The sequence below is a fragment of the Pan paniscus genome, chromosome 2 (genome assembly GCF_029289425.2).
Source record: "Pan paniscus chromosome 2, NHGRI_mPanPan1-v2.0_pri, whole genome shotgun sequence".
In the NCBI taxonomy this organism is placed as follows: Eukaryota; Metazoa; Chordata; class Mammalia; order Primates; family Hominidae; genus Pan; species Pan paniscus.
Genome location: NC_085926.1, coordinates 119,747,749 through 119,774,308, shown reverse-complemented (window position 1 = coordinate 119,774,308; position 26,560 = coordinate 119,747,749). Strand labels below are relative to the sequence as shown.

Sequence of the window (26,560 nt, the reverse complement as noted above, 5' to 3'; positions counted from 1 at the left end):
GGGCCCACTTCCTGGCTTGCAGACAGCCACTCTCTTGTGTGCTCACATGACCTCCTGTTTGTGTTTGTGTGGAGAGGGAGAGGGAGCTCTCTTGTCTCTTTCATGTCTTTTCCTTCTTTCTTTCCTTCTGTCTTATAAGGGCACTAATCCCATCATGAGGACACCACCATCATGACCCAGTCTACACCTCCAAAGTCTCCACCATCACATTAGAGGTTAGGGTTTCAACATATGAGTTTTCAGGGACACAAACAGTCCATAATGACCACCAGGTTATATTAAGTTCTATTTATGGTGCTTTGAGTATATAAAGAATAGACACAGTCTTACATTTAAGGAATTCCCAGGCTAATAGAGTAGAAAAGGTCTTAGCCATTTTTAATAGAAAACCTAAAATAGATGTATTTTTAGTTGAAGAATTTTTTTTTAATTAGAAGAATGAAATTGAATGAGAGGTATAATAGTACAGACAACCTGCTGGTTTGAGTATAAGAAATACTGTTGGCAGACAACTTCTTTTTCTTTTCTTTTCTTTTTTTTTTATTATACTTTCAGTTCTGGGATATATGTGCTGGATGTCCAGGTTTGTTACATGGGTATACATGTGCCATGGTGGTTTGCTGCACTCATCAACTCGTCATCTAGGTTTTAAGCCCTGCATGCATTAGGTATTTGTCCTAATGCTATCCCTCCCCTTGCTCCCCACCCGCTGACAGGCCACAGTGTGTGATGTTCCCCTCCCTGTGTCCATGTGTTCTCATTGTTCAACTCCCGCTTATGAGTGAGAACATACAGTGTTTGGTTTTCTGTTCCTGTGTTAGTTTGCTGAGAATGATGGTTTCCACCTTCATCCATGTCCCTGCAAAGGACATGAACTCATTCTTTTTTATGGCTGCATAGTATTCCATGGTGTATATGTGCCACATTTCTTTGTCCAATCTATCATTGATGGGCATTTAGGTTGGTTCCAAGACTTTGCTGTTGTAAATAGTGCTGCAGTAAACATACGTGTGCATGTGTCTTTATAGTAGAATGATTTATAATCCTTTGGGTATATATCCAGTAATGGAATAGCTGGGTCAAATGGTATTTCTGATTCTAGATCCTTGAGCAGTCGCCACACTGTCTTCCACAGTGGTTGAACTTACATTCCCACCAACAGTATAAAAGCGTTCCTATTTCTCCACATCCTCTCCAGCATCTGTTGTTTCCTGACTTTTTAATGATCGCCACTCTAACTGGCGTGAGAGGGTATCTCATTGTGGTTTTGATTTGCATTTCTCTAGTGACCAGTAATGATGAGCTTTTTTTCATATGTTTGTTGGCCCCATAGATGCCTTCTTTTGAGAAGTGTCTATTCATATCCTTCACCCACTTTTTGATGGTTTTTTTTCTTGTAAATTTGTTTAAGTTCCTTTTAGATTCTTGATATTTGACCTTCATCAGATGGGTAGATTGCAAAAATTTTTTCCTATTCTGTAGGTTGCCTGTTCACTCTGATGATAGTTTCTTTTGCCATGCAGAAGCTCTTTAGTTTAATTAGATTCCATTTGTCTATTTTGGCTTTTGCTGCAATTGCTTTTTGTGTTTTAGCCATGAAATCTTTGCCCATGCCTATGTCCTGAATGGTATTGCCTAGGTTTTCTTCTAGGGTTTGTATGGTTTTAGGTCTTATGTGTAAGTCTTTAATCCATCTTGAGTTAATTTTCGTATAAGATGTAAGGAAGGGGTCCAGTTTCAGTTTTCTGCATATGGCTAGCCAGTTTTCCCAGCACCATTTATTAAATAGGGAATCCTTTCCCTATTTCTTGTTTTTGTCAGGTTTGTCAAAGATCAGATGGTTGTAGATGTGTGGTGTTATTTCTGAGGCCTCTGTTCTGTTCCATTGGTCTATATATGTGTTTTGATACCAGTACCATGCTGTTTTGGTTATTGTAGCCTTGTATAGTTTGAAGTCAGGTAGCATGATGCCTCCAGCTTTGTTCTTTTTGCTTAGGATTGTGTTGGCTATACGGGCTCTTTTTTTTTTTTTTTTTTTTTTGGTTCCACATGAAATGTAAAGTAGTTTTTTCTAAATCTGTGAAGAAAGTCAATGGTAGTTTGATGGAAATAGCATTGAATCTATAAATTACTTTGGGCAGTATGGCCATCTTCATGATATTGATTCTTTCTATCCATAAGCATGGAATTTTTTCCCATTTGTTTGTGTCCTCTGTTATTTCCTTGAGCAGTGTTTTGTAGTTATCCTTGAAGAGGTCCTTCATGTCCCTTGTAAGTTGTATTCCTAGGTATTTTATTCTGTTTGTAGCAATTGTGAATGGAAATTCACTTACGATTTGTCTCTGTGTTTGTCTATCATTGGTGTATAGGAATGCTTGTGATTTTTGCAGATTGGTTTTGTATCTTGAGACTTTGCTGAAGTTGCTTATCAGCTTAAGGAGGTTTTGGGCTGAGACGATGGGGTTTTCTAAATATACAGTCATATCATCTGCAATCAGAGACAATTTGACTTTCTCTCTTCCTATTCGAATACACTTTCTTTCTCCTGCCTGATTGCCCTGGCCAGAACATCCAAAACTATGTTGAATAGGGGTGGAGAGAGTGGGCATCTTTGTCTTGTGCTGGTTTTCCAAGGGAATGCCTCCAGCTTTTGCCCATTCAGTGTGATGTTGGCTGTGGGTTTCTCATAAATAGTTATTATTGTTTTGAGATATGTTCCATCGATACCTAGTTCATTGAGAGTTTTTAGCATGAATGTGGTGTTGAATTTTATTGGCGGCCTTTTCTGCATCTATTGAAATAATCATGTGATTTTTGTCATTGGTTCTGTTTATGTGATGGATTACTTTTATTGATTTGCATGTGTTAAACCATCCTTGCATCGAGTGATGAAGCCGACTTAATCGTAGTTGATAAGTTTTTTGATGTGCTGCTGGATTCGGTTTGCCAGTATTTTATTGAGGATTTTCGCATTGATGTTCATGAGAGATACTGGCCTGAAATTTTCTTTTTTTGTGGTATCTGTGACAGGTTTTGGTATCAGGATGATCCTGCTCTCAGAAAATGAGTTAGGGAGGAGTCCCTCTTTTTGTATTGTTTGGAATAGTTTCAGAAGGAATGGTACCAGCTCCTCTTTGTACCTCTGGTAGAATTCAGCTGTGAATCCGTCTGGTCCTGGGCTTTTTTTGGTTGGTAGGCCATTAATTACTGCCTCAATTTCAGAACTTGTTATTGGTCTATTCAGGGATTCAGCTTCTTCCTGGTTTAGTCTTGGGAGGGTGTATGTGTCCAGGAATTTGTCCATTTCTTCTAGATTTTCTAGTTTATTTGTGTAGAGGTGTTTATAGTATTCTCTGATGTTTTTATTTCTGTGGGATCAGTGGTGATATCCCCCTTTATCATTTTTTATTGTGTCTATCTGATTCTTCTCGCCTTTCTTTTTTATTAGTCTGGCTAGCGGTCTATTTTGTTAATCTTTTCAGAAAACCAGCTCCTGGATTCATTGATTTTTTGAAGGGTTTTTCGTGTCTCTATCTCCTTCAGTTCTGCTCTAATCTTAGTTATTTCTTGTCTTCTGCTAGCTTTTGAATTTGTTTGCTCTTGCTTCTCTAGTTCTCTTAATTGTGATGTTAGGGTGTCGATTTTAGATCTTTCCCACTTTCTCCTGTGGGCATTTAGTGCTGTAAATTTCCCTCTACACACTGTTCTAGCTGAGTCCCAGAGATTCTGGCACATTGTTTCTTTGTTCTCATTGGTTTCAAATAACTTATTTATTTCTGCCTTTGGTTATTTACCCAGTACTCATTCAGGAGCAGCTTGTGCCGTTTCCATGTAGTTGTGTGGTTTTGAGTGAGTTTCTTAATCCTGAGTTCTAATTTGATTGCACCGTGGACTGAGACTGTTTGTTATGATTTCTGTTCTTTTGCATTTGCTGAGGAGTGTTTTACTTCCAATTATGTGGTCGATTTTAGAATAAGTGCGATGTGGTGCTGAGAAGAATGTATATTCTATTTATTTGGGGTGGAGAGTTCTGTAGATGTCTATTAGGTCCGCTTGGTCCAGAGCTGAGTTCGAGTCCTGAATATCCTTGTTAATTTTCTGTCTCATTGATCTGTCTAATATTGACAGTGGGGTGTTAAAGTCTCTCACTATTATTGTGTGGGAGTATAAGTCTCTTCGTCGGTCTCTAAGAATTTGCTTTATGAATCTGGGTGCTCCTGTATTGGGTGAATATATATTTAGGATAGTTAGCTCTTTTTGTTGCATTGATCCCTTTACCATTACATAATGCCCTTCTTTGTCTTTTTTGATCTTTGTTGGTTTAAAGTCTGTCTTATCAGAGACTAGGATTGCAACTCCTGCTTTTTTTTGCTTTCCATTTGCTTGGTAAATATTCCTGCATCCCTTTATTTTGAGCCTATGTGTGTATTTGCATGTGAGATGGGTCTCCTGAATACAGCACACAGATGGGTTTAGACAGTTTATACAATTTGCCAGTCTGTGTCTTTTAATTGGGGCATGTGGCCCATTTACATTTAAGGTTAATATTGTTGTGTGTGAATTTGATCCTGTCATGATGCTGGCTGGTTATTTTGCACATTAGTTGATGCAGTTTCTTCATAGTGTCATTGGATTTTGTATTTTGGTATGCTTTTGCAGTGGTTGGTACCAGTTTTTAATTTCCATATTTAGTGCTTCCTTCAGGACTCTTGTAAGGCAGCCCTGGTGGTGACAAAATCTCTCAGCATTTGCTTGTCTATAAAGGATTTTATTTCTCCTTCATAAGCTTCATAAGCTTAGTTTGGCTAGATATGAAATTCTAGGTTGAAAATTATTTTCTTTAAGAGTGTAGATTATTGGCCCCCACTCTCTTTTGGCTTGTAGGGTTTCTGCAGAGAGATCCGCTGTTAGTCTGATGGGCTTCCCTTTGTAGGTAACCTGACCTTTCTCTCTGGCTGCCCCTAAGATTTTTTTCCTTCATTTCAACCTTGGAGAATCTGACAATTAAGTGTGTTGGGGTTGCTATTCTCGAGGAGTATCTTAGTGGTATTCTCTGTATTTCTTGAATTTGAATGTTGGCTTGTCTTGCTAGGTTGGGGATGTTCTCCTGGATAATATCCTGAAGTGTTTTCCAACTTGGTTCCATTCTCCCCATCACCTTCAGGTACACCAAGCAATCATACGTTTGTCTTTTCACATAGTTCCATATTCCTTGGAGGCTTTGTTCATTTCTTTTCATTCTTCTTTCTCTAATCTTGTCTTCACACTTTATTTCATTAAGTTGATCTTCATTCTCTTATATCCTTCCTTCTGCTAGATCAATTTGGCTATTGATACTTGTGTATGCTTCATGAAGTTCTCGTGCTGTGTTTTTCAGCTCCATCAGGTCATTTATGTTCTCCTAAACTGGTTATTCTAGTTAGCAATTTGTCTAACCTTTTTTCAATGTTCTTAGCTTCCTTACACTGGGTTAGAACATGCTCCTTCAGCTCAGAGGAGTTTGTTATTACCCACCTTCCGAAGCCTACTCCTGTTAATTCATCAAACTCATTCTCAGTCCAGTTTTTGCCCTTGCTGGGGAGGAATCGCGATCATTTGGTGGAGAAGAGGCGTTCTGGTTTTTGGAATGTTCAGCCTTTTTGTGCTGGTTTTTCCTCATCTTCATGGATTCATCTACCTTTGATCTTCGATGCTGATGACCTTTGGATGGGGATTTTGTGTGGGTGTCCTTTTTGTTGATGTTGATGTTATTGCTTTCTGTTTGTTAGTTTTCCTTCTAACAGGTCCCTCTTCTGCAGGTCTGCTGGAGTTTGCTGGAGGTCCACTCCAGACCCTGTTTGCCTGGGTATCAGCAGCAGAGGCTGCAGAACAGCAGATATTACTCACACCTCCTTCCTCTGGAAGCTTCGTCTCAGAGTGGCACCCGCCTGATGCCTGCCAGAGCTCTCCTGTATGGAGGTGTCTCCCAGTCTGGAGGCACGGGGTCAGGGACCCACTTGAGGAGGCATTCTGTTCCTTAGCAGAGCTCTAGCACTAACAAATTCAAATTCAGTATATCAACTGTGCTGGGAGATGCGCCGCTCTCTTCAGCGCTGGCAGGCAGGAACATTTAAGTCTGCTGAAACTGCACCCACAGTCTCCCCTGTCCCCAGGTGCGCTGTCCCAGGGAGATGGGAGTTTTATGTATAAGCCTCTTACTGGGGCTGCTGCCTTTGTTTCAGAGATGACTTGCCCAGTGAGGAGGAATCTAGAGAGGCAGTCTGGCCACAGCTGCCTTGCTGTGCTGCAGTGAGTTCCACCCAGTCCAAACTTCCCAGTGGCTTCCTTAACACTGTGAGGGGAAAACTGCCTACTCAAGCCTCAGTAATGGTGGATGCCCTTCCCACCACCAAGCTCAGTTGTCCCAGGTTGGTCGACTTCAGACTGTTGTGCTGGGAGCGAGAATTTCAAGCCAGTGGTTCTTAGCTTGCTGGTCTCCATGGGAGTGGGACCCGCTGAACAAGACCTCTTGGCTCCTTGGTTTCAGACCCCTTTCCAGGGGAGTGAACAGTCTGTCTTGCTGGGGTTTTAGCCACCACTGAGGTACAAAAAGAAACTCCTGCAGCTAGCTCAGTGTCTGCCCAAACAGCTGACCAGTTTTGTGCTTGAAACCCAGGGCCCTGGTGGTTTAGGCACACCGGGAATCTCCTGGTCTGTGGGTTGCAAAAACCATGGGAAAAACGTAGTATCTGGGCCAGATAGCACAGTCCCTCCCTTCCCTTGGCTAGGGGAGGGAGGTCCCCAGCCCCTTGCACTTCCCAGGTGAGACAATGCCCCACTCTGCTTCTGCTTGCCATCTGTGGGCTGTGCCCGTTGTCTAACCAGTCCCAATGAGATGAACTGGGTACCTCAGTTGGAAATGCAGAATCACTGCCTTCTGCATTGCTATTGCTGAGAGCTTCAGACCAGAGCTGTTCCTCTTCAACCATCTTGCCAGATCCCCCTGGCAGAGAATTTAACTCAGTGGTAGAGCATATGTGTTCCATGTAATAAGTTACAAATTCCATTTCTGATATCTCCACTGGCATTTTGTGGGATGTTAGCACTAAATAAATATTTGCTAGATTTAGTTTAATTCAGGTTAGTTGAAGCCACATAAACTATAGGAATTGTGTTGGATTTGATTTCTTTTGCTGGCTGTGCCACAAACTAACTCTAGGTTCTATAGCAAATCACTGGATTTCACTGTATCTCATTTTCCTCATTTGTAAAATAATTTCTGTCCCATTAATAGCTCAGACCATTATGTAAGCTTTATCTTTTCTTCAAAGCACCTTTATTTAATATTCCTATTTAAGAGCATTAATAATTCTTTTTCCTTATATATTATTAAAATTATGTATTAATACGTTATGTATTTGTATATTACTTTCATTATAAATATACTTATTCAGTTAATTATTTTCATTTATAGAATCCTTAATACTTTTCATAATATTTTTCTGTCCTTTATTATTGTATTTTTATTGAGATAAAGATTCTTTAATGTTATCCAAGAATTAATTGGCTACAGAAAAAGTAAGGCCACTTAACCACAGGGCAAAATTAAAACAGGGGCATAAAAAAGATGTGGCAAAAACTTGAATTAATTTATTAGTCTATTTACCTAGGAGCTTTTCAATCAGATTTTTGTTTTAATTAGATAGTACATAGTTAGTAGATCATATGGTGGGACATACACGTTCTGACCTAAAATACAAAGTGGTTTTGTGTGAGTATATGTGAGAATTTCGATTTAAAGGTAAATTTTGTTAACCTGCCTCAGGAACCATGAATTTGTGGGTGACATTATCTAATGTGCATTTTAAGGAAAGTAGGAAGTCTAAGAGTACAACACTATCTTTTGGGATTGACAACAATGAGAATTACCATGCCCTTTCTGATGTATCTTTAGGTAAAACTCTGGCAAAGGTAGTTTCCTGAACTAAAAGGATAAAAGGATTCTTGCTCTAATGTGACGTTTCTTATGGGGTTTTTTTTTTTTCCATTGTTATATTCAAGTCAGCACTTGTCAGTTTACTAAATACCTATGTAGCTCTGTGCTAGAATATTAGGAAGAAAATACTTTCATTATTATAAAGAATAATCATGGCAATCATAATATTTTTGCGGGTCTCATCATTACTTTTGTGCTATAGTACAAACATTCAGGACATGGATAAGATTAGTGACCTTTATCCAACGTTCCACTAAAGTTACATGGCCAATAAATGACAAAATTGTTAATGGAATCTATACTTCTTATTTCTCCTTGTGGCACTCTAATTTATAATAATTTCTCACCCTACTTTCCAGAAAGGAAGAGCCAGAAAAAACTGTCATTTATTTGTTGACTAAATGTTGATTGAACATTTACTATGTGTCAGAACTGTCCTAGAAACTGAGTTTGTATGGGGAGCTAAATGACATGATCTTTGCCCTCCTAAACTTATGAGTAGAAACTGGAACTGAAATACACTATTAATAATGCTTCTCATGCTGACATCTACATTTGCATATTGCAGTTATTTTCACCCAAGTTGTAAAACCAAATCAACCACCTAACTTTGTGCAAGTACAGATATCCAGACTGCCTTTGGAGATTCAAATTCAGTATATTTGAACTAAAGCTTGTGCATAGATGTATTTAAAAAGCTCAACAGGTGATTCTGATGCATAGCAAGTATTAAGACATCCTAGTGTATCAACTTGTAGCCCTTACACTACTTATATTGTTTTATTTTATCTGGATAACAACCATTTCTAGTAGATATTACTATCCTGTAACCACAAGTTTTACAAATTAAGAAACTAAAGGCAACAAAATCATGTCCCTCATAAATAGCTAAGTTAGATCCAGAAACTGTATCCTCTAACTCCCCAGAGAGAAGTCTCCTTAAAAAAAAAAAAAAAAAGGAAAAAAACTATAGAAAAGTAAACTGGGCTTATCTTTTATGTTAAGGCTGAAGAAAAAGATGAATTACTACACTTTTTCCAAATTGTGACTGATTCTCTCTTCTGGCTTTTGGGAGGCCATGTTGAACTTATTCAGAATGGTAAGAGAAAAGATTTTAATGTAACTAATAGCTATTGTAGAGTCAACTGCTAACAGTTTGATCGTTTTTTCCAAAAACAAATGCCACATGAACTGTGCAGATAACCACACTGAAATGAAACCATGTTGAAATAAGCTCACAATTTTTTAAAATGGATATTCCAGTTTTACATAGCCAACATCAACAATGTGAATATTAAATTAAGGAGAATACTGTTGAAATAAAACTTTAGCTTTTTCTGTTTAGCAAATCTAAGATAAAGACAAATGATAATTTGAGCAGTTTATTCCTAAAAATAACTTTTAAGTTTAAAAGATTACAGTCAGTGTTTTAGACCTATCATGAGAGAAATCCCTATGTTCAGGGTGGATATGATTTAACTCATATAGTCTAACTATCCAAGTAAGAGAAAGCTTTTATTTAATGACCTTTTAGTAAACTTGGAAGTTATAGGATATTTCTGTTTACATTGAGAGATATAAACATGTATGAGTTTTATGTTTTCTTAAGACTGAAAAAATAATTCTTAGTTACATTCATGGTGCTCTCCCTAGAAAAATTTCATCTAATATAGATGTAACACTCTTAAGAATATTTTTTAAGTAATACTTGAACTGAAATTTTACTTTTAGCTTTTCTCCTCAGAATCATTGCATGCACATAATTTAAAGAGTCAAATAGTTCTATAAGGATCAGTAAAACACACACAATCCCTGACCCTCATGCCCACTCCATTTCCCATTTTCCAAAGGCAACTACGTTCAGTTAGTATAACTAATACCTTTGGTAGTTATGCTCAGTTATTGAGCATGGAATGGAATGGAAACTGACATTTATTAGAAATGTTCCCTGTTCTAGGATATTTTACATTAGCTCATGTGAGAGCTATTACTTCTAGTTTTACAGATGAAGAAATAGTTTCTAAGAGGTTAAGCAACTTGTATAAGTATCCAGTGCTAAATCGTTATAACTGGCTGCTCAGAGCTTAAAGATTACAAATCAATAAAAGGAAATTTTTGTAGTTAGCGTATTCATTATTATATAAAACAATATGTCACAAAATTAAATTTTTTAACGATGTGAGCAACCAATTATAGTCGTCTGTGCCATTTCCGTTTCCTTATATTCTGTCTTTGCAGGAAATTTGTTTTTATTCACTGAAATTCATTGATAGAAGAAAAAGATTCAGATTTAGGATATGATATTTTCAATTTAAAGAGAGATAACAATAGATTCTTAGCTTAGTATTTATGCCTATTTTCTGACTATATTCATAAAAATGAAATGACTTATTTATGGCTATTTAAAATTGCCATGAATTTTACATCTTAAAGTCTTCTTTATTGTAGAGTCTACAAAGTCAGAAAGTTTAGCAGAGATGGTCATGCTTTGATTTGGTTTGAAAAGAACAAAATCTTCCTTCGTTATCATAAAATCTTTACTTTAATCTTTCTTTTTTTTTCTTTTCCTTTAGTACTACAAAGTGATCATTTCTTACATTTACTGCAAGCTGACAATGTCCAAATAGGATCTGCAGTCATGATGATGCTACAGAATATACTACAGATCAACAGGTGACTTGGTTTTTACAAAATGTTACTGCTTTTTTTTTATCAGAAGCATTACCAATTTTATTCCAATTTTGCTAAAATTGACTGCATATGACTTGTATATAATGTATATACAAGTATATGCACTATATACTTGTATATAATGTATATACAAGTATATGCACTATATACTTGTATATAATGTATATACAAGTATATGCACTATATACTTGTATATAATGTATATACAAGTATATGCACTATATACTTGTATATAATGTATATACAAGTATATGCACTATATACTTGTATATAATGCTGAAGTTCCATCACCATTGTCTTTCAGAAAAATTAATATAAAATACTACAAAAGACTGGAAATTTATTATTAAATTGATACCTTATACCAGAGCTTAAGATTTTAGCTCAAATCTCAGGCTTAAAGAAGAGAATTAGTGTGATAATCTGAAATCACAACAAAAAATGTTTAATCACAGTTATTTAATAAACTTCAAGATTGGTATTTTTACAGATGCTCAAGAAGGGTATAAAAGAAGCAATTGGCAATTATTCAGGGTAACATGGAAGGGCAGAGTATACACAATTGAAATAATCCATTCTTTCAGTTTAGTATGAATTTATTATGCAGCTGCTGTGTCTGTCATTGCAATTATAGAGTTGATTAAGATATAAACCTTGTCTTCAAAGAGCTTACAATAGAATGGAAAACACAAACATCATTGTATACATTAAATTACAATATTAAAAGTGACCATAAATGTTAAAGGACCTTCTAACCCAAACCGAGGGGAGGTGCTTCCTGGAGAAGGTAATATCTGAGATGAAACTTCAAGGATGGTATATTGGCCAGGGAGGAAGAGGAGAAAGAGAAAGCAGTAATTCCAGGCAACATAAACAAAAGCACAGAGATAAGAAACAACATGCTGAGGTTGAAAAGTAGGTAAAAATTCATTATTGTTGGGATATAAAGTTCCATATAGGGAGGTGACTAGCAAGCTCGGCTGAGACTCAAAGTCATGAAGAATTTATATGCTGTGTTGAGGAAACGGAGTCTAATCCTATAGGCAACGGGGACCATTGAAGATTTTTAAAGTAGACGAAAGTGGTCAGATTACATTTCAATTTTGTTACTCTGGTGACTGTGTGAAGGTAGATTAAGGGGAAGAAAACTCTAGACACAAAAGGCCATACTAATCCAAGTGAAGTAATGATAACTTGTCCTTGGGCATTGGTACCTGGGATATGGAGTTTTTAAAATAACGAATTAAAATCATCAGGACTTTACTTCCACTTCTGATCAAGATGGAATAGTAGGGATGCATTTATCCTCCCACCTGAAAAAAAGGACAAAAACATGAAACATAATTTTTTGAGAAACTGGATATCAGTCAGTGAAAGAAAGTAAGCCCAGAGAAAAAGGAATAAACAAGGTGAATCTTACAATTGCTCTAACTTACAGTATTGAGAGAGTTTCCAGGTTGAAGTATAGGGAGAGGCATCCCAGCCAGCTTGAGTTGAAGCGATAGAGCTCAGAGTCTGGAGAGAACAAGATAACTAGAGTTCACAAGTCAGAATACTAGAGAAGAGAGCTATACAAGTAGAGAACCCCAGAGATCTGCAGAGGGTATCCTTCAAGTATTAAGTAGAGTACTGATCTGCACATTGTAAGGAATACCCAATGCCAGGGAAAACAATAATCCAAAAGGATTAAAAGGAACAGTGCAAGGAGCTCACACAGGGCCAGAAATAGTGCCTGTTTCCAACAGCCAAACTGGAAAGCCTCATAAACAGTGCATCATTGGGTAGAGTGTTCAGGAAGGTTTTACTCCAGTAGTGAGGAATAATTAGCATTAGAATGAGCACTATTCCAGATCATAAAAGCAAGACTCAAAAGGGTCAAACTGTTTCCAAGTAACTTAACTGCATGTGGTTATTGAACCTGGCTGTATTTTAAAATTAATTTTATTGTAGGTTATACAAAGGTAGGAAGTTCACTAGAAATGGCTATCCTTCGATTTGGCTTTAAAAAGGATGAGAAAAATCCCACTTGTGCCATCATAGAATATTTGCTTTGATGACTCTTTTTTTCTATTTCTTTATTACTGTAAAATGACTATTTCTTGCAGTTACTGATAACTGTACTTGCAGTACTGCATGTATCTTGCAGTACTGATACATGATAGATTCTACAGTCATGACTATGCTACAAAACATACTACGATTCAACGGGTGATTTGATTTTACTGGTACTGAAGTACTGGGCATGCAAATAAACAAGAAAACAGGATCTAAAATGAGAAGAATTAATCAAGACTGATACATATGTTGGAATTAACAGACAAGGACACTAGTTATTATAACCATACTCCATATATTTAAAAAGTTGAATACAGACATATAAGACTCAAAGTGAATTTCTAGACATGAAATCTACAATATCTGAGATGAAAAATACACTGGATGGGATTAACAGCAGATTAACATTGCAGATTAGTGAACTTTAAGGCGTATCAGTAGAAACTATCCAAAATGAAACAAAGAAGAAACAAGAGGAAAGAAAAGCATATCAGTGAACTGTAGGACAACTTGAGCAACCTTACATAAGTGTAATCAGAGTACGTAAAGCAGGCAGTAGGGTCACAAAAAAATGTGTGAAGAAGTAATGACTTAACATTTTCCAAATTTGATGAAAACTATAAACATGCAGATTCAAAAAGGTCATCAAACCCTGAGGGCAATAAATATGAAGAAAATTCCACATTGAGGCACATCGTAATCAAAATGCTCAAACCAGTGATAAAGAGAAAAATCTTAAAAGCAACCAGAGATGAAAAAACATTATATAGAGAAATAGAGATAAGGATGACAGCAACTTTCTTATCAGAAACAACACAAGTAAAAAGACAGTTGAATACTGAAAAAGAAAACTGTCAAATTAGAATTACATGCTCAGCAGAAATATATTCAAAAGCAAAGATGAAATACTTCTTCAGAAATCACCAGCAGACCAACACTACAAAAAATATTCAAGGAAGTCCTTCCATCAGAAGGGAAATTCATCTACACAAAGAAATAGAGTATCAGAAATGGTGATTACATAAACATATAAGATAGTTTTTCTTATATTATTTTAATATATCTATAATATGTTTGCCTACACAAAAATAATGCTGTATTTGAGGAACATATGTATAAGTAGAATGTATTCCAAAAGGGCATTAAGGCTGGGAGGAGATAAATGGAAGTATACTGATGTAAGGCTCTTATACTATACATGAAGTGGTATAATATCACTGTGATAAGTGATAAGACTGTGAGAAATTGAAATGTATACTTTGAACCTCAAAGCAATGAAGAAAATAGCAAAACAAAGAATTTACAGCTGATAAGCCAACAAAGGCAATAAAAATTAATCATTAAAAAATACGCAATCCAGAAGAAGGAAGTAAAAAAAAAAGAAGAACAAAGGAGAAACAAAACCAAGTGGTAGATTTAAACCTATCTATCTTAGATGTAAATGTGGAAAAACTAAAGTTAAAAGACAGATTGACAGATTGGATTTAAAAAGTACAAGCCTACTATATGCTGTCTACCGGAAATGCACCTTAGATATAAAGACACAAGTAGGTTAAAAGTAATGGGGTGGAACAAGATATACCGTGCTTATACCACAGAAAGTTGAAGTACCTGTATTAGTATCAGATAAAGTAAGTTACAGAACAAAGAATATTTCTAGTGCTAAAGAAGGTTATTTCATAATCATAAAAAAGTCAGTTCATCAAAAGGATGTGTTTATTGACCTAATAGAGTTTTAAAATACACAAGCAAAAATTGACAAGAACTACAAGGAGAAATCCTCAATTAAAGCAAAAGATGTTAATATACCTCTTTTGATATTTAATAGAATAAGTAGACAAAAAATTAGTGTGACCACAGAAGATTTGAACAATAATATCGACCAATCTGACCTGATTGACATTTTACAAATATTCTACCAAACAGCAGCAGAATACATGTTCTTTTCAAATGCAGATGGAACATTTACAAAGAAGGGTGCATATTCCGGGCCATAAATAAAGTCTCAAGAAACATAAAAGGGGCCGGGCACGGTGGCTCACACCTGTAATCTCAGCACTTTGCTGAGGTGAGCAGATCACTTAAGTCCAGGAGATCCAGACCAGCCTGGGCAGCATGGCAAAACCCCATCTCTACAAAAAGTACAAAAAATTAGCTGGGCATGGTGGCACGTGCCTCTAGTCCCAGCTACTTGGGATGCTGAGGTGGGAGAATCGCTTGAGCCCAGGAAGCAGAGGTTGCAGTGAGTTGAGATCACATCACTACACTCCAGCCTAGGCAACAGAGCAAGACCCTGTCTCAAAAAAAGAAAAAAGCAACGTAAAAGGATTTCAGTTATACAAAGTATGTTCTCTGGCCTCGATGGAATTAAGTTGGAAATTGATGCCAAGAAGATCTCTGAAAAGTCCCCAAATATGTGGGAAATAATAACATTCATCTAAATAACTCACAAGACAAAGGAGAAATCAAAAGTGAAATTAGAAATTATTTTTAAGTGAATGGAAATAAAAACAACATGAGAATTTCTGGGGAAATTCTTAATTAAAGCAGAATGATACTTAGGGGAAATTTATATCACTAATGCCTATATATTAGAAAAGAAGAAAAATCTCAAATCATTGACCTCGGCTTTCCCCTTTAAGAAACTAGGAAAAGAAGGGGGAATTAAACTCTAAGCAGAAGAAAGAAAATGATAAAGGTTGAGCAGAAATCAATAAAATTCTAAGCAAACATGATAGAGAAAATAAACCATAAACTGGATCTTTGGGAAGATTGAAGTTTTTTGAGAAAACAAACCATAAACTGGCTTTTTGAGAAGAAACCTGTAGCAAGATTAATATGGAAAGGAAAAGACATAATACAAATGACCAATCTCAGGAATTAGAGAGGTAACATCGTAACAGAGTCTACAAATACTAAAAATATCACAAGGGAATAATATAAACAACTTTATGCTTATAAATTTAACAACTTAGATCAAATGGACAAATTTATTGAAAGACGCAAACTACCAAAATTTACTCAAGGAGCAATAGAGAACCCAAATATACTCTAGATAGCTATAAAGAAAAATTGAATTTGTAGCTAAAAACCTTCCCACAAAGAGAACTCCAGGTCTGGATGGCTTTTTCACTGGTGAATTCTATTAAGCACTTCAGGAAGAAATAATAATCTTAAGCAAACTTTTCTAGAAAATCGAAAAGGAGGAAACACTTACAACTCATTCTATAAGGTCAGCATTATCCTGATACCAAAACCAAACAAAGACATTATAAGAAAAGAAAACTACTCATCAGTATATTCATAAACATAGATAGAAATGTTCTGAACAAAATTTTATAAGTCAAATTCAACAATATATTAAAAAGTTAATACGTCATGAATAATTCTGGTTTATCCCGGCATTCAGGGCTGGTTTAATATTCTAAAGTCAGTCATTGTAACTTATGTTAACAAGCTAAAAATGGAAAAAACATACCATCATATCAGTAGATACAGAAAAAGCTTTTGACAAAATCCATTATCTAGCCCTGATTTTAATTAAAAAAAAAAAAAAAAGGCCTTGCAGCAAAGTAGTAATACAAGGGAACTTTCTCAGAAAGCAGATTGGTGGTTTCCTGGGCATAGAATTAGGGAAGGCAACAAGGGAGGAACTACAATGAAATACAAGGAAGCTTTTAGGGGTGATAGATATATTCATTTTCTTGTTTTATGTTGGTGAAACATGTCAAACTGATGAAATTATATGCTTTACATATATGCAGTTTGTTGTATATCAATTATATTTTTAAAAAGCTGTTTAAAACAAAAATTATGATGACTTGGTGAATGTTTTGATATGGGGTAGATAAAATAAATGGTGCAGTCAGATATGATACCAAGTTTTCTGTATTGGGTGATTAGACTGTGGTATGTGGAATATATAAGAAGTTGGTTTTGTGAGACAGATGATTAATTCAATGTTGGTTATGTTGAGTATAGGTAGTTCAACATGCAGTAAAAGTAAGTATCTATATAAAGACTTATACACAAATGTTCATTGAGCTTTATTTGTGAAAAACAAGGACTAGCTAAAACTCAAATGTCCATCAGGTGAATAGGTAAACTAACTTCTGGAAGAGATTGGGACTAGAGTTACAGATTTACAAATCAGCTTATACATGGTAGAGAAAAACATGACAAAGTGAGATTAGTAGGAAGGGTGAATACAATGAGAAAATAAATGGCTTGAAAATGGAGTCTTGGGGAATAAACTTTTAGGGTTATACTGGGGAAGTGGAGCCCACAAAGACAAATGAAAAAGAATGGTCAGAAAAGTATGGGTGGAAGGTAGAGGGGATACCAGACCTTTGTATGACAGAAGCTGAGTAAGTAGAAAGTAAAAGATACAAACAAGTCTAGGAAAAGAATCACTTATGATATATATGTGACTTGACATTTGGGAAGTTATACTGATGAACTTATCAAGGATAGTATAGTGAAATAGTAAAAAATGAAAACTAGATGCAGTGGTTTGAGAAATGAGATGTGAGATAGTGGCAACAGAAGATTGGATTAGAAGAGAAGCAGAGAGATAAGATGGTAGTGGTATAGAGAGGATGTCTTTAAGATTAGGAGGTTGAAGAGCATCTAAAAGCATTTAAACTACTGTATTACATTATAGCACAAACTCTTGGTGGGATATGGAGTAAAGATGTGATAAGATTGGGATAGGGATATCTGTAGAAGGCTTTCTGAGATGAGCATTTTTTTTATCTGAGTTTTGAATAGTGTGATGACATTGACTGATGGGACAGGGTGAGCATCCTAGGCATAGGGAATAGCATGTAAGAGACACAGTGGCACAGAAGTAGATGTCACAAAGATTCTCACATATTTTGATTGGATAACTTTATAAAGTCAACTCAGAGATTTTTACATTTAAGGTATGTTGCTGATCTCTTTTCTCTTAACAAAATTATTTTAGTAACTACTAAAGTACAATTTTCAAAAAGCTCAAACATGAGTCTTATACAAATATAAAATTTGACTGCTCAAAATTTTATGCAACTCATTAATGAGGGAACAAATAAGATATTTATACAGGGTCAAAGGAGAATTTGAGGAAAATAGATTTATGGAGTTGGTTTGTCGAAGAAATGTAGAAGTAAATTTGCTGATAGATTTTTTAAATTTGCTAATAGGAAAATATGACTTATAAAGCAATGTAGCTTTTAGAATTACCTTTTCTACTGGACAGAAATCATTTGTATTGCTTTGAATAAGAGTCTGTTTACATTGCTCTTAGATAAGAATCTTTAGCATTGTTTTCTACCAGCCAACCTCTATTTTTACAGGATTGTAAAGTATTTTAATAGTGAGTAGAAAATTAAAAGAGGTACATACGCCTAGAAAATCACATACTCCTTAAGGGGGTAAATAAAAGGATACTCACTAACCCTTTCCTTTTGACTATTTCTAAGTTTTAGATAATTTTTCACAACATCAGTAATACAAGATGGGTTGTTAGTATAATGAAGGAAATACCAAGGAAAGATTTTAAGTTTCTCCTGTATTAAGCACATGATAGAATTCCTATGGCATTTTGTCTTTGTACATCATTTAACAATTAACTGTGTACATGTCTTGATTTCACTTTTATCATTGCCTTGAAGCTTTTAAATTATTTATTGTTTAGTATTTTGCACATTTATATTTCATCCTTGATTTGATTGCAGGCTTCTCTAAGGAGAGGGCCTTTGGCTACTTTGTATTCTCTATTGTACCTAGCACACATGGCACCTTGCACACAGTAGGAATTCAATAAATATTAAGTGACTGAATATGATATCTTCTTGGAACCAACATATATTTGAAAAAGTGGTTATATTCTTGGATCAGGACACAGTCTGGCATCAAGTTACTGAATCTTATATTTTAGATTTGTTGTGATACCTGTGCATCAATTAGTAATGGTACTTTTTTTTTAATTTTGTTCTATTAGTGGTGATTTACTCAGAATAGGAAGAAAAGCCCTGTATTCAATTTTAGATGAAGTTATTTTCAAGCTTTTTTCAACTCCTAGTCCAGTTATAAGAAGTACTGCTACAAAACTCCTACTGTTGATGGCTGAATCCCATCAGGAAATTTTGATTTTACTGAGACAAAGTACCTGCTACAAAGGTAGTACATTCATTCTTTCTTTTCTTGGGATTCTCAAAAAGAAAATTTTTATTGATGGTTTATGAAAAACAAAATTCTTATATTTTAAAGAGTCGATAACTGAACTATGTAGATAAAACTCACAACAGATACCAATTCAGAAAAAAAAAAGTATTTATATAATCAAGCTATCTTCATGTCACTACAGATAGCATGTGGAAGATACTTTTCTGATCAGGTTGCCATAAATATTTACTCCCTCTCTGACAAAAAGGTTGTGTGTTGAATATACCATATAGTATAGTAAAATAATGACCAAAAATATCAGTGACCTTATCAAGACCAGCTTTAGTGGAGAAAATGGAGCTGTGCTTGAGAGGCCAGTGGCCCTTATGGTATTTTGAACTATCAGTAATTACTTAACACTGCCTTTCCTCAAAAACAAACAAAAAAAATTGCCTTACCTCCAAAATCAAATACATATGTGAATTAAAAGTCAGAAATTGTGAGGATAAAAGGAGTAAGTGTATATACATTCTCATATAATAGCTTTCATTTAATTGAGCATTTACTGTGTGTCAGGCACATTCTATATACTTTATATGCATTAAAATGTTTAATCTTTACAACAATCCTATGGGATAGATATTCTTATCCTTATTTTATAGATATAGAAACAGAGACATGGTAATTTGCCCAAGATCACAAAGGTAGTATATATATTGTTTAATTGCCAAGCAAAGTTATATGTTATCTTTGTTTTATTTCTTTGCTGACCAGAGCCATGTATGTATTATAATCTATTTTTCTTATTCAGCGTGGTCAGGAAATGGGATTCTAGTTCATTAAATATACTTATTAATATAGGGTTATACTGTATGGGAATTTTTAAAGGTTAGAATATAATATGATGCATTTAATACCTAAACAACTAGAAAGGTCTTTATCATTCTTGATGATTTTGAAGACATTGTAATAATGTACCTTGAATTAGTCATTACTGAGGGTATTGTAGGAATAGAGAAGGAAAGTACCAGTAATAGAGCTCTTCAGTTGATATTGTGCCAGATAGACATTTTTCAATTCTGTAATTCAATTCCTAAAGAAATGTGAATGTCCAACAGAGTCGTTATAAAGGAATTTTACCTGAATCCTTCTCCCTTTCTTTGACTTATATCTCAATAGCAGAACTTATTCAGATTCCTGAAGATATTTTACAATTATTAATACTGCTGAGAACTTGGGTGTTGAAGAGAGTATAAGGCATTAAAAGATCCATATAGTGGTTTCCCCAATTATACACTACAAGGCAATTTTACCTTATGTATTTATTTTGAATACACACATTATAATACATCATTTCAGTGTACCCTGGAAACAGTACTTACTTTGTACCTTTCACTACTACTATGTATTATTTTGGCATGAAAATGTACTATCCTAGTGTTGTAGCACTTCACCTATAATGTTTTCCCAGGAACCTATTGATTTGCCCCAAATTATATATGTTACCATATGTTTATATTTAATAATCTTTTTCAACTAATAATGACTAATAATAATCTGCATAAGTGCTTCCACAGGGCAAGCATTTACTGAATATGTGTCTGTAGTAATTTATCTTTAAAATGTCTCCATTTAAGTATTTTTGTTCAAATAAAAAAAAATTTATCTCTACTTTTTGATTTACCACAGTGATTCCATCCCACTCCTTTTTTTTTTTTTATTAAAGAGATTGTCTAGACAGATTTTTTTTTTATCAGATACCACAATTGAGCACGTAAGAATTCTCAGGAGGGAGGAATATCTTAAAGATTTCAACCTGGAATTCTCTGAGAAAAGGAAAAAGAAAAATCATGTGATTAATCTTGTTTTCATTTGTTTTTAAGCCAGACTTTTTAGCTTCAAATTAATACTGATTAGATAACAAAATCATATTTTCTTATTATAATAATAGTTGTACCTTTTGCTATTCCATTTCAGGACTCAGACGTCTACTAAGTAAACAGGAAACTGGGACTAAATTCAGTCAAGAACTTAGACAGCTTGTTGGCCTTTTAAGCCCAGTGGTCTATCAGGAAGTAGAAGAGCAGGTATTAAGTTACAAAAAAAAAAAAAAATTGCATGATATTTGCTGACTATATTAAACCTTAGTTTTCCTTAAATGTTCCTCACTTTCTTTCTCTTAAGACTTCAAGCAAAATACCCCCAAAACAGAAATATCTTTAAATTTTTTACTCAGGAGGTTGAGGCAGGAGGATTGCTTGAGTCCAGGAATTGGAGACTGCCCTATGATCACACCCATGAATAGCCATTGCACCCCAGCCTGGTCAAAATAGCAAAACCCCATCTTTAAAATATAATGTTACAAAATTGTATCTCTCCGCCATTCAATCTGCTGAAAAACATAATTTCAATCTCCCATTTACATCTGTTTATAGATACTGCCACATCAGTTTCATTCATCATTTCTCATGAAAGCCCCATCTCTGATGTTTATCTTCTTTTATCTATAAGCTATTTAAACTTTTAAAACTGTTTTTCCAAAAAAAATCTCTAATTGTAGCAAACTGTATTTATGGTTACCTATGGCTACCCTTCTTGTTCTTTGAGATACAACAATAATGCCTTTTCCTTTGTGTAAGAAATGGTATTAATAAAATTATTTAGAAATTTGAGGCAGCAAGTTATTGATTATTTCATCATACTTCCTCTAGCATACTCAAAATGATGGCTCTAAATAGCCCATTCAACAGGAAGAGGCATATTGCTTTCTGATTTCCAGATAAAGACTTAAATATGGAAAATATCTAAAATGACTAAAGATATTTTTTAATTTAAAAGGAAAAGGGGACATTGTATATCCAAAATCCAAAACCAAAAAGACAATAAATTTAAAAATACAAGCAGAAACCATGAAAAGAAGTCCAGTAAGGCAGGAGAATGGGTTGGGGGAGGCTGGAAGGAAGAGTGCAGAAGAAGGGAATTCCTTTTTTCTGTATATATGAACCATCGTGAGTTTAGATTAATCTCAAAACTATGCATATGCTCAAATTCATATTGATTAGGTAACAAAATCATAAAACTATATTTTATTATTAATAGTTGTACCCTTTGCCATTCCATTTGAGGACTCAGAAGTCTATTAAGTAAACAGGAGACTGGGACAGAATTCAGTCAAGAACTCAGACAGCTCACTGACCTTTTAAGCCCAATGGTCTATCAGGAGAATAGCATATCAAAAGCTTACAGAACTAAACAGAGATTCGAGCAACCATCCACAATGGTCAACAGAGCTTATAGTTTGAACCTAACTATGTTGATTGCCTATTAAGTAAAAACATTAACATGTTAGCTCAAAAAAGATTATGAAAGGTCAGGCGGAATATGAAATCTTTGAAAAGGAAATGGAAGTGAGATTATTCTGGGAGAATTTGGAGCTAACTAGACTATATCTTGAGTATGTTCTAGAAATTGCCTTACCAAGCCTAACATACCTCCTTTGGGAGGTAAGGTTTAATATTCTTACCCATCTTGTTAGAGCTAGAGATTAATACTTGCCCTGACCTGATACTTTAAGAGGTAAACTTTTTTTTTTTTAAAGACCTTCCTAGAGATATCTCTAAATTATTTTCGGCATTTCAGAAACTACATCAAGCAGCATGCTTGATTCAAGCCTATTGGAAGGGTTTTCAGACAAGAAAGAGATTAAAGAAGCTTCCATCTGCTGTGATTGCTTTGCAGAGGAGTTTCAGGTAAAAAAATTTGGTGAGGGGATTGATGATCATAGAATCTTACTAGAGTACAGTTGAATTGAAATTTAGGTGATTTTTTTTTAATTTCCTAGTATGTTTCTTGTTATCTTTTCATTTTTTTTCCATACGTTTCTGGGTACCAACACTCCAGTAACCAGATGCACTTTCAAAGCAAAGGATGTAAGACAGGAATCTGATGTGTCAAATATGCAAACCTATCCACTTAATAAGATATTTGGGGAGGGGCCAAGCCTACAAAGGGAGCCAATGATAGTTATATTATTAAACCCTCTAAACCAACAGTTATCATAATTTCGTGTGTATAATTATAACAATAACATGTATGCATATAAGAGTTTAAGTCTGTTAACCTGATTTTCCTGAATAAATATGGCATGGATGGATATCTTCATTGAATTATGATATAGTTTGGCATTTATTTCAAGTAGACTGAAAAGGAAATACTGAAGACATAGCCCACTTTCTGCAATGACTTAACCAATCCAGATCCTCCAAGGTCACAGAACAAGAAAAAATAACTTAGCTTCTAGGTAATTTATGGTAAAGAAGATCTGTTTCAGAGGTGACTTTTTCATGCAGCCTAACTTAAAGCCAAGCTTTAGTTTGCTAAAATGAAACTGGCATTTTACAGAAGTTAATTTTTTAAAGAAAACTGAAACTATTCTTTTAATAACTGCAGATGCATTTCTCAGTTATAAAAACATTTAAAAATAGCTCTGGGGTTCAAAATACTATGTAGTCACAGAGTTGAAGACATTGAAATCACTCTAGCTAACTGTCTCTTAGTGGGTATCCTATTAATTGATGAATGTTTTCTTCAGGGAAGAATTAAAGATGGATTTTAAATATTATTGGGCATGAATATTGTTGGTAGCAAAGAAAAGAATTTTTAAATATATATCAAATGCCTAGTATATGATATATGTACTAGGCATTTAACAGATTCGAGTTTGTATCTCACTTCAGCAGCTTACTGGTTGAGTGAACTTGGACAATCCCCCACCTCTCTCAGCCTCAAACTTCCAATCTATAAAATGAGAATAATAGTTTATACACTTGTATGATCAAGATAATGTAAAATTTGAGATAATACAAAGTTTTTAGCATATTATCTGGCACTTAAAAAATGATAGAAGGAAAAATGCATATGGCACATTTTCTGTCCTTGAAAATTTACAAATCTAGGTAGACAAATAGATGCATTAAATAGGTAGTACTAATGAGAAGCAAGTATTATCCATCTATTATTACTCAAAGTTTATTGCCTATCTTACAAGCTGTTTTTTTTTTAAAGCATTTCTGTGGTTAGATAAATTTGGGAAATATTGAGTACTTTTTGAGTCACAGTGTATATTTTTCTACCCAAAGCATCTGAGGTGCTCTTGGTATTGCCTCTGTGGTGAATTCAGATAGAGTAGGTATTACTTATGGATTCCACCTGCTATCATCCTTAGTTACCTGTCATCTTAAATTTAAGGGTACCCTTATACATGGATTCAGAGCATTAATGTTTAGTCCCACAAGAGTTCCCAAATTTGCTCATATACTCTCTCTTTCAATATTAAAATCTCTATTTAAAAGTAGCCCAGGATTACAGATTTTTTTCTACTTAGAAGTGTATCTATGGAATCTAATATTCCATTATTTTAAAATAGAAATTCCATTGCTTTCTTTATGTAACCAGAAGAGTTATAAATACTTCCATTAAAAAGATAAGCTGTGAAGCAAAAATTATTTAAGTCTCACATTTTGTGTTTGTTGCCTTTCCAGTATTTTTGCATTTGAGGTTCCAGAATATACTGAAATGCGGTTCTAACCTGTTGGATTCTATTTAATTTTTTAATTTTCAGTTTTCTCCAGTTCAGCACCTTCCCTCTTCTATTAGTTGTAACAGTTCATGCAAATGTCTCTTGCTTCCTTTGTAGCTTGGTTTTTTTTCAAAGGTTATTTCTGTCTTTTTGTGCTCAGGTCTTATCTCAGTAATTTCCCCTTCCCATGGTTTTGGGAGAGAGACTGCCCACCGGTCACACTTATGGGTCCAGGTTGATTAGTGTTCTTTAGATTCAGCAAGAGGCATTCTTTTATAGTCACACCCTTGCTAATGCACTTTCATAGTGGTTTCTTTTTTATTTAGTCATTTCTCGTATTCAGAAACTTTGTCTCTTAAGTACTCTTCTTCAGCAAGGTTTTCTGAAGCGGCTAACAGCTGCTCTAGTTATCTTAGAGAAACCTCACAATTTACCTACCTCTATCATAGTGCTGATTTTTAAGTGTTTTAATTACATTTGTTGATTTCATCTTGAAACTGAGCTTCTTAAATGCAGATAGCATTTTTTTTCTCTCTCTCCCTCTGAGGCACAGTGTCTTGGCAGCAGAAAATTTGGTCAACTCCCACTTTAATGGTAAAAATTCAGATTGATTAAATGTAAATCATGGAATTTACTTATTTCAGAATATGACATCTGATCAGTCATTTCATCTTCAGAAGTGTAGTACAGATGCCAGGTGGACCAGTGCCTACTAATTCTTACAAAGAAACCAGTTGGAAGAATAATTGTTTGATTTTTGAGTGATTAGAGAAACTCTGAACAAAATAACTAGATGTTATTTAATAATAAATGGGGGAATTACATTCAAAATCACTTCAGTTCCTAATAAATGTTTTCAGATATGAAAGTAAAACATATGAATCCAATAAGCACACCTGTTTACAATTTAATCCCTATTTAAATCACCAAATCTCACTTTTGTCCTGTCTTTCTGGTTTGTACTTTACTTCCACCTTCATGCTCCATAGTCTTTTCATTTTTGCCATATTTGATAGCCTACATGCCTAAATTGTTTCCCAAACCCAGTTTTCTGACAGATTAAATATTCTAGCAGATGCAATTTTAATGATTACTATGTTTTTCATACTAATAATGTAAAATGGTATTTAAAATATTGATAATGCAGTATTAGACATTATAATCTATAGCCAATTAGAAGTTAGAAACAGAGGTAGTTTTTTGTCGTTGTTGTTGTTTTGAGGCGGAGTCTCACCCTGTCACTCAGGCTAGAGTGCAGTGGCACGATCTTGGCTCACTGCAACCTCCACCTCCCAGGTTCAGGCTCCTGCCTCAGCCTCCCAAGTAGCTGGGACTACAAGTGCACACCATCACACCCAGCTAATTTTTGTATTTTTAGTAGAAATGGGGTTTCGCTATGTTGGCCAGGCTGGTCTCAAACTCCTGACCTCAGGTGATCCACCCACCTTGGCCTCCCAAAGTGCTGGGATTACAGGCGTGAGCCACCGTGCCCGGCCACAGAGGTAGTTTTTTAAAAATCAGTTTAAAAGGAGGCTTTGTTTAGGGCCTGCTCTCTTTTACCCTCTATGAATGGGTAAGAGATAAAACATTATTATCTGCATGCTGTATAACCCAGAAGTTTTGAGGTGATGGAGTTCTGTAGAACAGGCAAGTTGCTATCACCTATTCTTTGGGAAGGGAGAGGCCCTTACCTACTTCATTTCCAGCTTTCACAAAGAGCAAGAGACACTTAGAACTATTCAACTAGCCCTAGATCTTCTCTGGAATCTTTTGACACACATACACTTTTGAGGTCTACTCTGCCCTAAGTAGAAAGCTAGAGAAAATTTAAGTTGTAATTGATGGAAGAATTTATGAGAAACAACCACAGGCACACAAAATTTTATCAAAATCAAAATAAACTATTTTGAGTTGAAAATTCAGTTGAAAAATCATAATAATCCTAACTATACTATAATGAAGTCTGACTATTAAGAGTACAAAGCTATAGCCAAGGTACCACATTTGTTTACAGTTTAATTCTAAGAATACAGTTTAGAAAAAAGATCTAAGAGAAAATGTTCTTGAGGGAGACACATGTCAAATTAAGTCTACAGCAGTAAACTAAGTAGTTT

At 35.0% G+C, this 26,560-nt stretch overlaps 1 protein-coding gene across 2 annotated transcripts in view; it reads left to right on the top strand.

Annotated features, from left to right (window-relative positions):
* The window catches only part of IQCB1 (IQ motif containing B1), a 64,802-nt gene that overhangs the window by 17,126 nt on the left and 21,116 nt on the right, over positions 1 to 26,560 (top strand). Inside the window, exons 6-10 of one of the 2 annotated variants that reach the window (XM_003825177.5) lie at positions 8,981 to 9,074; positions 10,549 to 10,648; positions 18,705 to 18,883; positions 20,846 to 20,955; positions 22,508 to 22,617. In XM_003825177.5, the coding sequence (XP_003825225.1) occupies positions 8,981 to 9,074; positions 10,549 to 10,648; positions 18,705 to 18,883; positions 20,846 to 20,955; positions 22,508 to 22,617 (593 nt within the window). The remainder of the gene's footprint in view (positions 1 to 8,980; positions 9,075 to 10,548; positions 10,649 to 18,704; positions 18,884 to 20,845; positions 20,956 to 22,507; positions 22,618 to 26,560) is intronic. The other variant, XM_003825178.6, reaches the window with a different exon arrangement.